General features: G+C 33.6%; 1 protein-coding gene and 1 long non-coding RNA gene across 3 annotated transcripts; one reads left to right on the top strand and one right to left on the bottom strand.

The window, feature by feature from the left end:
• Positions 1-798: 798 nt before the first annotated feature.
• On the bottom strand, positions 799-6,488 carry LOC111401916 (magnesium transporter MRS2-1-like). Of its 2 annotated transcripts, XM_023029893.1 has the most exons (6): positions 6,163-6,488; positions 4,800-5,409; positions 2,325-2,453; positions 1,902-2,237; positions 1,766-1,813; positions 943-1,173 (listed from the first exon to the last, which is right to left on the bottom strand). In XM_023029893.1, the coding sequence occupies exons 2-6, from the start codon at positions 5,388-5,390 to the stop codon at positions 943-945; spliced, it is 1,335 nt and encodes a 444-aa protein (XP_022885661.1). In that variant the 5' UTR covers positions 5,391-5,409; positions 6,163-6,488. The 2 variants fall into 2 exon arrangements, with proteins under 2 accessions (XP_022885662.1, XP_022885661.1); XM_023029894.1 differs by lacking the exon at positions 6,163-6,488 and having other exon boundaries at positions 799-1,173; positions 4,800-5,390.
• Positions 6,489-11,813: 5,325 nt separating this feature from the next.
• LOC111401918 lies at positions 11,814-13,634 on the top strand. Its single transcript, XR_002704140.1, has 3 exons — positions 11,814-11,971; positions 12,112-12,341; positions 12,418-13,634. It is a non-coding gene; the product is annotated as an uncharacterized LOC111401918 (long non-coding RNA).
• Positions 13,635-13,723: the final 89 nt, after the last annotated feature.

Below are 13,723 nucleotides of genomic sequence, written 5' to 3' on the forward strand. Positions count from 1 at the left end.
TGGATCAACGAATAAGACATATTTCTTTCTTTCAAAGCATGCTTCCAAAGCAATGTACACTCATCTTAAGTGTTGAACATTAGGGATTGTGTCACAAAGCTTTTGATAAATGTATTTTTGTAGATTTTGAGTTGATAAAACGTGTGGTTGAAATGTCAACAAAAATCTTATAAAACAAGCACTTTCAAAATTGATAAAATTAGTGGTTAATTGTTTGTTGGGTAAAATTCTACTTATTTTATATGATATAATCACTATTATTGATGTTATAAATTGCAGTTCTTTTCAATTCATTTCTAGTAGTGAGAATAAAAATTGCCACACATGCTTCTCATGCTGCATGCATTCGTTCATGTTTCTAGCATTTGGAGTTGTTATTGTATTCCTTTTTAAGTTTTTACATTTCACATGTTTACCATAATGGAAGTTCTATTGGAGTTCAAAATAAGAAAAGAAAAACATTATTCTAATAGATTATTATTTTATATCTCAAAGGAAAGCACCACCTACTCAATCAAATGGGTGATTTTCTCCCCGACTGCGGATGCCATACTAGCCCTCTAACAAGAAAATCCACGACCCCAATTACCATGAAAATACCATTTAGTTGACCTATGCTTATTCGAACAATCTCATTTAATTCTTTTTTTTTTTTTTTATAAAAATTTATATGATCTTTATAAAAAGTCACATGCTGAAATGTGCTCAAGCTATCTCTTCAGATGGCCACATTTGATTTGAACAGCAATCCCAGCAAAACTTATAGGCCTTGGGCAAGAGGAAATGGAAAATATACAATTGAAAAATAAGATTTCAATACATTGGAAGAAAAATTATAATATACAGAAAATTTTAGCATTTTCTACTTTTTGCTACTGTTTGAAATACAAAACCAGTAAATGAGAAAAATAGCATCATAATGCTTGTTATTTCGTACACTATCTATAGTGGCATCAATCTTCTATACTTGAAATACCATAAAAATGAGAAAAATATGACCATTCCAGTAACTCCAGTTATAATCAGAACCCATTTGAATGCTCCTGGATAATCAAACATTGGTATTGTAAAGTTCATACCAAATATCCCGGCAACAACGCCAAATATTGCAACAACAAATGTTGCAGTAGTAAGTAAAAGCTCAAACTGTATCAGCTGGTTTCGAACGTTATCCTGCACACAGATTTTCAAAATTGTATAAGCTCATTCATGGATGAAGAACTTAAACGACACTGAACAATTGTTTCGTCTAACTCTGGTGCTTTTGGAAGCACTAATTATGTTATTTGAATTCGTGTCTCTTCAGAAATAACTAATTAAATGTCGCAACCATTAAGACAGTTCTATTTTGGACTTCAACATGAATATAATGGTTGAAACATGTGCATTTTAATAACCAGAGAGAAAATCTATGTAAAATACACGGGCTCGCATTAGATCTTTTAAGCCTGAAGAAAAATCACACAATTTCATCTCAAATATTTCACTAAAACAAATAAAGCACCCCACTTAAACATGTATCTGATGTTCGACTATCTGAGAGCCACAACCATTATGTAGAATAAAATTATTCTACAAAAAGGATGTGGCTCTCAGACACAAGCATCGAGCCTCTGAATAGCAGGACAAGAACACCTAGCTTTACCAAGTTAAGGGGACGGGTTCCATTTGGTTATCTTTGGGATCAATAAATGACCTATTTAACACAGAGTTCTGCTTAAACATCAATCAATAATATCAGAAATATTTAATAAGTGACACATACCAGCTGAATGTTGATGAAGTCCTCTGTATCATCAATGTACTCCTTCAGCTGTAATTAGAGAAAACAGAATTGAAAAAGGGGTTTCAATGGGAGGGGAATAAAAGCCGAAAAAGTTATTCATGATAATAAATGATACCGATGTCAATTTATTTAGGGTGCTGTCAATGACAACAAAGTAGGCCTCTAACAACATTTCAAGCTCTTCTATATTCTCTCTGACACTCTCCGAGCTCCGCATACTTTCATGCCTGCTCCGGGCGATGCTCAGACTCTTCTCAAGCTTCCTGCTGTCAGGGGGTGAAGAAACAGGAGAAACTGGAGCCGAAAAAGAAACTACACCGTCATTAGATTGGTATCCCAACAAAGATTGATCACCATAAAATGATGTTTCCATTCGACTTTTCTTGTCAGTAAGATACATTTCGGCCATATCTCCATCGTCATCCATTAGCTGTTCTATCTCATCTCTAACCTAGATGATAACAATGGAAAATTGGAGGAAGAAACATCAGAGAAGGATCATGGACTCGGGTAAGATCTTCCAAGAAAAAACTCGTACCTTTTGAACTCTCCTAGTCAGAGCAACAAGTCTGCTTTTCAATCGACGAACTCGTTCCAAGTTCAGTGTACTGATTTTTGACGTGAGTTCATCCAACAACGGATATGCTTCAATCTCTAATTCTGCTGCCTGATCAATTCAAAGATTTTCAAAAATGCATTTTAAAATATTATATAATGGTTTAAAATGAATCGTTGAACAAAATAATATCTTTGCCTAGGAGAGAACATTACGACCCTGAATAGGAGAAACGTAGATGTTGTTGAACTTGAACTTGAAACATTATCCTAACTAGCCAAATTGTCTATGATCTGTACTGTTGTATTAAGGGATATCCAACTAGGCTTACATAGTATTTGGAAATTTAGCTTTTTTGGACATCACAAAAGCACCTCCCTCACATCAGGTTTCATCTAACGAAACCAATTAACCAATCACTATATATAATATATATAACTCAAATGAAGGTATCACACAATTCACACAATCATTACTGAAACTATGCTTTCCTAAAGCATTATTTTGACCTGAGGTATCCATCTCACCATAAATATTCCTAAATTAAATGTATATTCACAACAATACAAAGGAGAAATGGATATTTTGGCATTAGATTCTTTATTATTTTTTTTGTGGGTTTTCCCTTTGCTTTGAAGGAGCTGCTGGGTTGCTGCTTGGTAAGAAATATTTTTTGAGTCCAAATGAATTAATTTATTAAGAAATTTCATAGTGGAAAACAAATCAAGAACAAAATTTATGAGTTCTACCGTCAAAGTATGTGCTTGCAAATAAAAAGTATGGAAGATTAATTTCTACCATACGAAGCACAAATTTTGATGGAAGATACAAACAGAGATATAGATAGAAGATATATATGATTTTGTTATAGAGTTTAATTCAAATTAGGTTTATTTTGATTAGATTAGATTCAATAATTCGATAGTCCTACTTTATTAGATACTCTTTTAATTTTAGTTTCTTTGCTCTATATATAGAGGGTGCGTTCATTGTAATAGATAACTCTTGCTTGTATGAATAACATTGATTTCCTCTTTTCCCTCAATTCTGCTCTTCTTTGATCCTCTTCTCTTTCTTGTTCCTTTCCTTATTCAATATCAGTTTAGTATGCTCATGCATCACATTTATTCTCTCAAGGATCAAGAAATCTTGAAGTAGAGTGAAAATTCAACAATGTATCAGTGGGACATACCAGTATCAGTTCACTTCTCTTTATTCAAATTATGTCAAGTGAATTATGTTTAAACAATGTCAACAATATGTCCTTCAAGCTAATAATGTGAGATGAAGAGTTCTTCAAATGCTAAAAAGTAGTGGAGGAAGGACTTTTTAGTTTCTTTGCTCCATCATGGCCCCATTAGTACAAAGAGTTCTTCTCCAGATCTTAAAATTAAAAATTCTCTACTGCAAGCATAATCTATTTACATTCACCACTTATCAAATACCAGGCATCTTCATTTTCAACAAAAGACTCGAAGTTGAGCTATATGTTTAAGGTAAATATCAGCACCAATTCCAATATTCTTCATCACTAATCTGAATTAGTTAACAATTCAATGAAAGGTCAACAGTAATCATCTAGGGGATAATACACTCCAGCAAGTTACTCTAATGCTTGTCATTCTCTCTTCCTATATATTTTCTTTCAAATTCATTTCTCCACAACACAAGGAAACGTGATGGAAAAATCCACATAACTATTAATCTATGTTATCTGGTGGTTATTACTATTTCCACTTCCAGATTAAAGAGTATAAGACTATCTCTGTTCTTATGCCTTCCATTATCCCATTCCATCACTTGGGTACAACAAGAAGATTAAGCATACTAAAGAAACCTGGGAATCTGGCAAAATCAACCATCTCATTATGTATGTGGCACAGATGTAGTGGATGGAGCTAGCTAGGAAATCAGAGAAGAATACACATGCTAGGATCATTACAGTACGCACAAGCCACAAGAACTGAAATGTGTACTTATGCATATGCTGAAGAATATAAACTGCTTACCGTAATTTTCCTTCTTGATGAGGTCTGTTAAAGTTAGTGTCAGCAGGAACTTTCACTATGAGCAGACAACATAAAAATTTAACATTTTGCTCTATGCATCTATCTACAAATGTAAGTGCCACTTCGAAAACCATCCTAAAATCGCAAAGGTCTATCATTGAAACATCACATTCTCCTTTCAGATGGTTTATTAATTTAAATTAGAAGACATAAGCTATTCATATATATTCAACTTCCCATTTTCTGGAGCATTTGGTTCTTCTCTCATGTGATGATTACTGGCTTGTTTCACAAAAAATAAATAAAATGAAATAAAAAGAGAAACTACAATGTCAGGAAATTTTTCAGACAGTAATATTTTCACTAGTCTACCATTGGAAAATTTTCATTACAGAAGCAGTCAATACATGCAATGGAAGTTTTACAAGCTGCTATTTCTAACATATACCTGAGAATCCAGAAACGTACAGGCAGCCTCCAGAGCAACTTCAAGAGCTCTGAACTCAAATGGCAAGTAATCAGGTGATGCGTTCCCAAATATATTATCAAAATTTCTACTTCCTCTCCTTCTGTTCAATTCAGCACCATCTGACTGCCAAACTTCACCTACTCCTGAAGCTTGCAATCGCCGCTGCAGCTCCACGACATACTGCAGTACATAGCTATCAAGAGAATTTAAGAGCCAAACCTCATCAGCAGTGATGATGCATCGAATCTGCTCAAGATTGACAACAATTGCCTTCTCTCTTCCAAGAATAGTGGAGGGATAAACAAACAGCGGATCGAGTAAACGTAGATCACGTGCAGGAAGATCACACCGACGCATCATAGTGAACTTGTCAACCTCGATCACTTGAGAATTCCCAGATGCATCGACACGTATCCATGACCGAAGGCCTTGCCCACGCTTTTTCAGGCCTGAAACATCCACTCCCTGAAATGGTTGTCGGCCAGAGGCAGACGGCCTACCCGATAGATCTCTGAGATTCACTGCTGATGCAGGTTTGGGTGGGAGCAGATGCTCCTTAAGGTCTGCCATCAACAATTAGCTTCTGCTACTGCCAAAAACAAAATGAAAAAACAAACAAAAAGCCATCTTTATTAAGTTCACAAAGGCTTGAAGAAAAATCTGTAATTCCCCTTTGTCATTTTGATTGACATAGAAACCAGTAATATAATGAAGGTAGGATTTTGGATGCTACAAAGGGAGTGCTTCAGATAGCTCAGAAGACAAAATCCTTATGTCACCTGATCAAATCTGGTTCCTGGAACCAGATTAATTTGTATGCAGGTAGTCAAACCCCATTACCCCTTGAACTAACTCAAATAGGATAGATAACGGTCACAGTAAAATCTACCAGCCATAAAAACTGAAAACTTTCTAATTCCTCCAAAGCTACATTACATACATTGTCAACCTCCCTTGTCAGAACACGTTGACAGTTCCCTTCTCCTGTCTACAGGAGAGGTGAAAGGCTTCTGCAAATTAATCTTTTACCACCCCAGAAATCAAATTTCATATTCATGATCTCTCGAAGCCCAAAACTAATCATCTTACATAATAGAAAATCTTACTGATGCTAAACGATCAGATAAACGCTAATTGAACTTAAAAAAGCTACTTCAATAATGGACTAAAAACAGAATCATTTCCTTCAATTGCGCCACTCCTGAATCTCTCGAGTATTCACGAATCGGTCACTCCCTGTAACTGAAAATTCAAGACCTAATAACGTGTGTACTCGTATATATGAATCTCTACTAGCGAAAATGATAAGGAAAAAGTCAATAATTGAGATTAAGAAGTTCACCTGAAGTGTTCAAGAATCCCAGAGTGATTGAGGGGGATGGAAGGAAAGGGGGGGAGGAGTAGCAAGAAAACGGCGTCGTATCCGAAACCCAGAAATCTGTCAAGCAATCATCAGTTATTGATTACTTCTTCTATCATTGTGCTTGAGTGAACTGAGCAATAAAAGGAAAGGATCTGGCCGTGGGTGAATCAGTTTTTATTCGGGTAATGATGCAAGACCCGGACCCGAATTCCCCAACCATACTAATTATTATTGTGTGCTGAACTACCACCACGTGACTTCTCAAATTTGTAGTTGTAGATCAGTTGAATCCTGATAAGATTTTAAGGGTAGTAGACATTTTTACATAAAGCTATTGGATTCGAATCAAATCGGACACGACTAGCTAATTTTAGTTTGATTTAAACTAAAATCAATCATTTTCAGTCTTAAAATCAACAATCAAACTTTTCTAGTCCAGGGTTTGTTCGATAATGATTTAGAGAATCTATTTTTTTTATTGTTAGAGAGAAAAGCGGGTCTCGTTTGTGAGTGAAAAAATAAAAAATGATGGCTAACTTAAGGAAATAACAGTCAAAAAATTGATTTTTTGGAGTGAAAAATCAAAGCCAAACGAGAGCCTAGTACAATTTCCTTATTTTTTTCAGTAGAACCAATGATTATATTTTTATAATAATTCCAATTAAGAATTAGTTTGATTCAATTCTAATTAGAACGAACCACCTGATCTTCACCACAAAATTCTAATAATAAACATTATAAAGGATCAATAGCAAAAAACTCCCCTATAACGTTTTCATGCGCGATATACCACATTATAAAGGATTAATCGCATAAAACTCCCCTATTCGAAATTTTTTGGGCAAAAAAATTTCCTTCCATAAAGATTCATCAGATTTGTCGTTAAAAATAATTATAAAAAATGCCAAAATTAAAATGGAATAATTGCAATTTCAGCACTAAAATTTTTTATTTTGTTACAAATAAAATCTAATTTTTTTTTAATATGTGCCATCTAAAATTCCAAATCTTTTAAATATTATTTTTCACCCCTACCCCACTCATCTTCTTCCCCAAAAATTTAAAATAAATAAATAAATAAATAAAATGGTTAATAGAAGGAATACAAAAATATTTATTGTAGTTCATCCCATGTTAATCGAGTTAATAATCCAATGGTCACTGAACTTTGCAAAAAAATTCACGGGCTCAGTGAACTTTAAAAAATCATTTAAGTCATCACTAAACTTTGTAAAAAGTTTTCATGGAATCACTGAATTTTAAAAACCATCACATTTATTACTAAACTTTGCAAAATATTTTCATGGGATCATTGAACTTTGCAAAAGGTTTGTGATCCCCAGGAAAACTTTTTGCAAAGTTTTAGTGATGAAAGTGATGATTTTTAAAAGTTTGGTAATCCCGCAAAGTTGAGTAACCTCGTGAAAACATTTTACGAAATTCAGTGATGATTTAAATGATTTCTAAAATTTGATAACCCTGGGAAAACTTTTGCAAAGTTCAGTAACCATTTGGGCTATTAACTCCATGTTAATCTATGGGATGTCAGGAACAAATAGTTAAGAGTCCAACGTTTCATGATTTTATTTTTTCAAGTTTTATGCTGTAGCATCGGCTTGTTTATCGTAGAATGACACTAGTGTGGTATTTTGAGGCTTGCTTAGCAGTCCTATGGTTTCTTTGTCTTTGGGGTTTTTGGAATTACAACGTGCTTCTTGTTAATTGGCCATTGCTCGGTATGCTGCCAACACTATTTAACGTTTGACGGATTCATAGGTCCTTGGTTTATAAACATGGAAATGGGGTGTTTATTTCACAGAAATGTTCTCGCTCCATGTCGATTGTAGACAAGTTGCTTATTTTATACTCTAAGTTATGTAGCTGTGTTTATCTAGGTTTCTTTGGTTCTTGTAGAAAAATGAAATTTTAATTCATTCTTTCTTATTGTGTATTTTGATTGGCGTGGTGATATCTATGTTATTCATAATTTTTTGATGGATTTGATAGAGAGGAGTGCATGGCAGATGAATTTGGTTGTAATGGGCTTATCTATTATCATAAGCTTCCCTTTGTAGTGTATCAGTTAATTCAAATATAAACACATTTAATGAAGTTTTTTTTTGCAAGAAAGCAATAAACGTAGAAAACAAAGGAAAAGCTAAGCACTAAAGATTGGTGATATTGTCATTACTGGCATACCCTAAAGGCTATTCGCCGAGGACTTATATATGTTAGCTTCACCAATGTAAGCTGTGGACTCCTCGGGAATATGGCTGGAAATGGATTGGATATGCTCAAATTCGATCCGATTCGATCCGATCCGTTAAGAATAATTATTCGATCCGATCCGATAATTTAACGAATACTTGATTGCTAAATCCATATCTCATTTACTATGTTATCGGATATCCGAACCGATAATCTGATTCGAAATTGAAAAAATTAGAAGGATGAAAAAATTTATATTAGTCAACTTCAAAATCCTAAAATTTAAAGACCCAAATAGCTTTTTACCCATTTCTTTGTCCAACTATTTATAGATTGTAAATTTTATGATATTCTAGTAAGTATTTGATATGAGAAGTGAGAAGTGAGAAGTGAGAATTTGAGAATAATGAAAGAAACTCCAACTGTTGGTTCCTTTGGTTGTTTAATTTATATAATAACTTACTTATTATTTTTATTTTTCTCAATTATTAAAAAAATAAAAATCTCTTCAAATATTTCAATTAAGAATATTATACTATCATATAATATTATCTATTATTTGAAAATTATATGTAAAGTATAATACAAGTTTGAAAGCATATTGTGACTCTGATTGGGCAAGATGTCCAACCACTCCACGTTCAACAACTGGTTATTGTGTTTTCCTCGAAAATTGTCTTATCTCATGGAAAAGCAAACTCCAGAGTATCCTTATCTTTTGTTGAAGCTGAGTATAGATACATGGCAACGACATGTTGTGAACTTACATGGTTACAAAATCTTTTTCGAGATCTGGAAGTTCAAATTCAAGGCCAACAACCTTGTTCTGTGACAATCAAACTGTTCTTCATATTGCTGTAAATCCAATATTTCACGAACGAACAAGACACATTGAGAATAATTGTCATTTTGTTCGAGATAAAATTATGGAAGGAAAGATCGTGACAAAGTTTGTTCCATATATGTCACAACTTGATGATATATTCACTAAAACTCTCAGGAAGGAAAAATTTCATTCTTTGTTGGTCAAGTTGGGAGTTCAAAACATTTACTCACCAACTTGAGGGGAGAGTATTGAGAAAATCAAATATCCTTGTCAATATTATAGATTGATTTAATTAGAAGATAAATATATTGCAATATATATCTTTCCATCTTTGTAATATAGCATCAATTAGTAGCAGATTTTCAAGAATTGATTAGAAGGTTGAGAGCTACATATATGTGTAAATTATATGCAGAAATTATTGAATAAAATTCAGTCATTTTCGCAAAATTTTACAAGTTCATTGCCTAATAACTCAATGTTGAAATATGTTGTGACTTCGCCCAAATCATATGATACACATGTGTGATTCTAGACCGTTGGATCTCCTAAACCTAACATCTACACTGATGACCATTCATATATATTAGTTGGTCTGAGATATTCTGACCCACTTGGTTTCATTATTTTTGCATCTCTTCGTGTGTAGAGCCTCTAGGTTTCATCTTCTCTCCTTTGAGACTTGGTGTCTCTGCCCTTTCTACTTCTTCGTGATTCTTGCTCTTTAGACCATAAACCCTTGATTTTTTGGTGAATTCGAGGATGTTGAATCTTGGTGATTCTTCGGTTTCAGTTTGAAAGGGTTGTGTTGGTGGTTTGGAGAGATTGGGTCCATTGAGTTACTGCCTTTGTATCGTAGTATGGGAGCTATTAAACATTGTACAGACGGGTACAATGCATGTTCTAGCCCAATCAATGAGAACTTGATGCCTTTGATTTTTGTCCGTGTTTTGTAAAATTTGTATCGATCTTGGGTATTGAGTTGTAACACTCGAAAATGATTAATAGGATTGCATTTCCACAAAAATTTGCATTTTCGACATTGAGAATGTGCTAGGCCTCCCAACATTTTGATTGCCTCAAGCAATGGGCATATTTTTTTTATTATCAATTATCTCATCTGAACGAAGCGACCTACTCTCCATTCCTTTGGTAGGAGCAATTGGAGAATCCTAATCCTCATATATTGACGAACTTACTGAAATTTTCTCCCTTACCTCTCTCTCCAAGGCCTTGCCGTAGCTTCATCTCGGGCGGCATCAGTGCTTACCTACCAATTGAAAATAGGAGCAAATCAAGAAGGCTTTTGTTTGATGTGATGCATTCTGTCTTTTGCTTTGAGCCATTGGCTTTGCTCTCGCCTCCATTTTCTTGGAAGGCAGAATTGCATGTTTTTGCCGTATTAAGAATTGCCTCGTGGTAACATCTTTGTTGGCAAAATGTTGCATGTTGGAAGCCACGTTAGCTACTGTTTGAGTTAACTTTGTCACCATTCTTGACAACCTTCAATTTCTTCTTTGTCGAGGGTTGTACATTGAATTACGACTTTCATTCATACTCTTTCCAAAATTATCATCATTGTTTGATTAATGTATGTAAAGCACGCGAATCCTCTTTTTTTCTTTTTTTTTTTTTTTTTTTTTTTTTTGGGGACTTTTTGTTTACACGTGTTTATACTTTCATGGTTTTGGTATGACCTTTAACAGATGATGCCTAACTGTTGACTTCAAAAAATGAATTGTATTCTTAAAGGAATTGTATATTTTCTCTTACAATTTCTCAAGAGATAATTCCTTTCTGAATTTTTCTATATTTCGAATTTTATTTTTTGGATCTTGAGAGAGAGAGAGAGTAAAAGTCCTCTTCTCTAGTTTTGCAATGACCTATTTATAGGAATTTTATAAGGACATTTCAGTTATTTTTGCGACTTGACTATTTTCATCATTATGTTGGAATTTATGATTAATTTTTTATTTTCAAAGTCGATTGATTTTCGAGGTTTTTTGACGTGTGTTTGGGAATACCTTGTCTACGTGGAGGGGGATAGTGCACTAATCTCAAAGTTATTTGTTAGAATTAGCACTGAGATATCTCATTCATGTCTAAGGTTATCCGACATCTTCAATCATATTTTTGACCAAGTATTGAAATTCCATGGGTTCGTTTGTGTAGGCGAACCTTGACAACTGAGGTGTTCTTTTGTTTTTGAATATGTCAACGATCGAGACATAAATGTTCATTCTAAGACATATTGGCATGCAATGGACTCATTTTTGTGATCGACACGACATTCAAATGAACTATAATAATTTCTGTATATAATAGTCATACCCTACAAAGATATATTAAACGTATAATTTAACTCTACATTTCATTGAACTTATCATATAACACCACTAGAACGATTGTTATAACAACATTGATGCTAGATATCATTACTCTAATAAGTATTAGTTATAAATGTATAGATAAAATAAGTATTTAATTTTAATTGAATTTATAAAAATTTATAAATTTCTTTCCAAATGTAGATATCTTGAAAATTTCTTTAACATTTTAAATGCATGCACAAAAACAAATACAAATTTATATTTTCCTCCTCTCTTCCTCATCGAGATTTTGAAAAGGCTATCCTTACCCAAAATTACCCAAGTTGATAAATTCAACTTAATTTCTTGACATATGAAAATGAAGGGAAAAACTCCATGGATTATGAGGTAGAAAATCAAATACTCGATAATTTGACTTTATGAGGTAGAAAATCAAATACTCGTACGAAGATGATTTCACCCCGCCCCCCCTTCAATTATATTGCAAATTATAGATTATTTTCAAATATAATTATTTTTTAATTCTGGATTATGTCCTATGTGCCTTGTAACTTTTTTTCTAAGGTGCTCCGGCTGCCCACTTGTTATGATACAACATCATTAATCCGCAACAGTGATAAAGGGTAAATGCTGAAAATTTGCTTGCAGATTTTTATGGGGAGGTAACCAAGAAATCTTCTCGGAGAATTGCTATGTGAGGTAGACTCTAACTGTAACAATTTTTGTTTGCAACGAAGATATTTGTGGAATTGCGCCAGAGGGGGAAAAAAACTCTGTGGATTGATTTATGCCAGGTATTTTACGAAGGACATTTTACAATTCTTAAAATTTTATATTGTTCTATTGATTATAATGCTGCAATGCTTGCAGTTAAGTAGCTGTTCAGCACACTAAGAAAGATTCTTATTCAATTTACAGTTGAAACCTTGGCAGACTGGTGTAGGATGCAACTACAAAGAACCAGAACTATAGAAGAAGGGGAAAGAGGGGGAAGATATGGCAGAAAGGGGAAGAGGAGAAAAACGGACGTAAAAGAGGGCAGAAAGATATTAGGGAGGAACCAGTGTTTTTTTTTCCCTTTCCAATATCAAAATTTAACTCTTACAATGTGTAAGCCCTTTAGGGTTCAAATTAATCTAATTTAAGTAAAAAGCAACTAATGAAATATTAGAAAATTTATAAAACCAAACCCTAATTAGTTCTCCTAAAATAAGAATCTAAGCTTTGAAAGTCTTCATATGACACATTGAATGATATGATCTCCATCACAGACACTCAGGTAGTGTGCAAATAATTGGCAGCCTATATTAAGTTGCAGTTCTTTTCGTTCTGTTTTATGCATGACCAACCACAAACTGCTCTAGACAAACAGTTTGGTGCAAGGCAAATATTCTTCAATGGTTGCATTGCATGACTATGATACAAAGTTCTCCGATATAAAATAAAATGAAATTTTCAGCATGACTCAGGATAAGAATTGTGTCTTTTTCCTGGATATGGTAAAAATATATTGAACACTTGAAAAGATATGGCAGGTAAATCTCATCATTATTTTACGGCACAAGCTAAAATTGTGTTGTAGTTAGTACATTAATCAATATTTATTTGCTTGTTTAATGTTTACTTGAAAGTAGCTTAATCTCCATCATACTCTTTTACGTCTATGATATGAAGTAATGTTAGGTTCTCCTTCTTTTCTAAATGAATGGAATTGGGTGGGGGAGAGCTTTACATACACTTGTAGCGTTTAGGAATATTTTTTTAGTTCGTAAGTTCAAATGATCTTATTGCACAAGCTTCTCTATAAAGTATGCAGACTGTCATCTATCGGGATGATTTTATTGTGACACGAGTCGCTATCTTCTGTACAATATGATTTCATGTCTACTTTTCATATTTATTACAGTTAATAAACCAGAGAGTAAAACTAAAGAGCTTTTCGCTCTTTTTTTTTCTTGAACAAAAATATGTTACTATTCAGAAAGCTCCAGAACCTTTTTTTTTTTTTTCCAATTCAGACCTTATGAAGTCAGATTTCGACTGCTAAACTAGGTAATCTGGTATGATTATATGATTTGATCTTCTATTTTATGTGCCCCGTTAGCATACATTTGAGATTTGAGAATTGAGAACCTAGTCATTTGTTAATACAGCTCTATTGTCATCATGAGTAATG

This window comes from Olea europaea, chromosome 10, assembly GCF_002742605.1.
Source record: "Olea europaea var. sylvestris chromosome 10, O_europaea_v1, whole genome shotgun sequence".
NCBI classification, from domain to species: Eukaryota; Viridiplantae; Streptophyta; class Magnoliopsida; order Lamiales; family Oleaceae; genus Olea; species Olea europaea.

What these genes read in the sequence shown, in the direction of transcription:
- LOC111401916 (XM_023029894.1), bottom strand. Translation starts at nt 5,390, where the DNA reads ATGGCAGACCTTAAGGAGCATCTGCTCCCACCCAAACCTGCATCAGCA. An exon ending in GTACGTTTCTGGATTCTCAG is followed by an intron (nt 2,454 to 4,799) that starts GTATATGTTAGA and finishes TGAATTGATCAG; the next exon opens with GCAGCAGAATTAGAGATTGA. An exon ending in CCCTAAATAAATTGACATCG is followed by an intron (nt 1,814 to 1,901) that starts GTATCATTTATT and finishes CTCTAATTACAG; the next exon opens with CTGAAGGAGTACATTGATGA.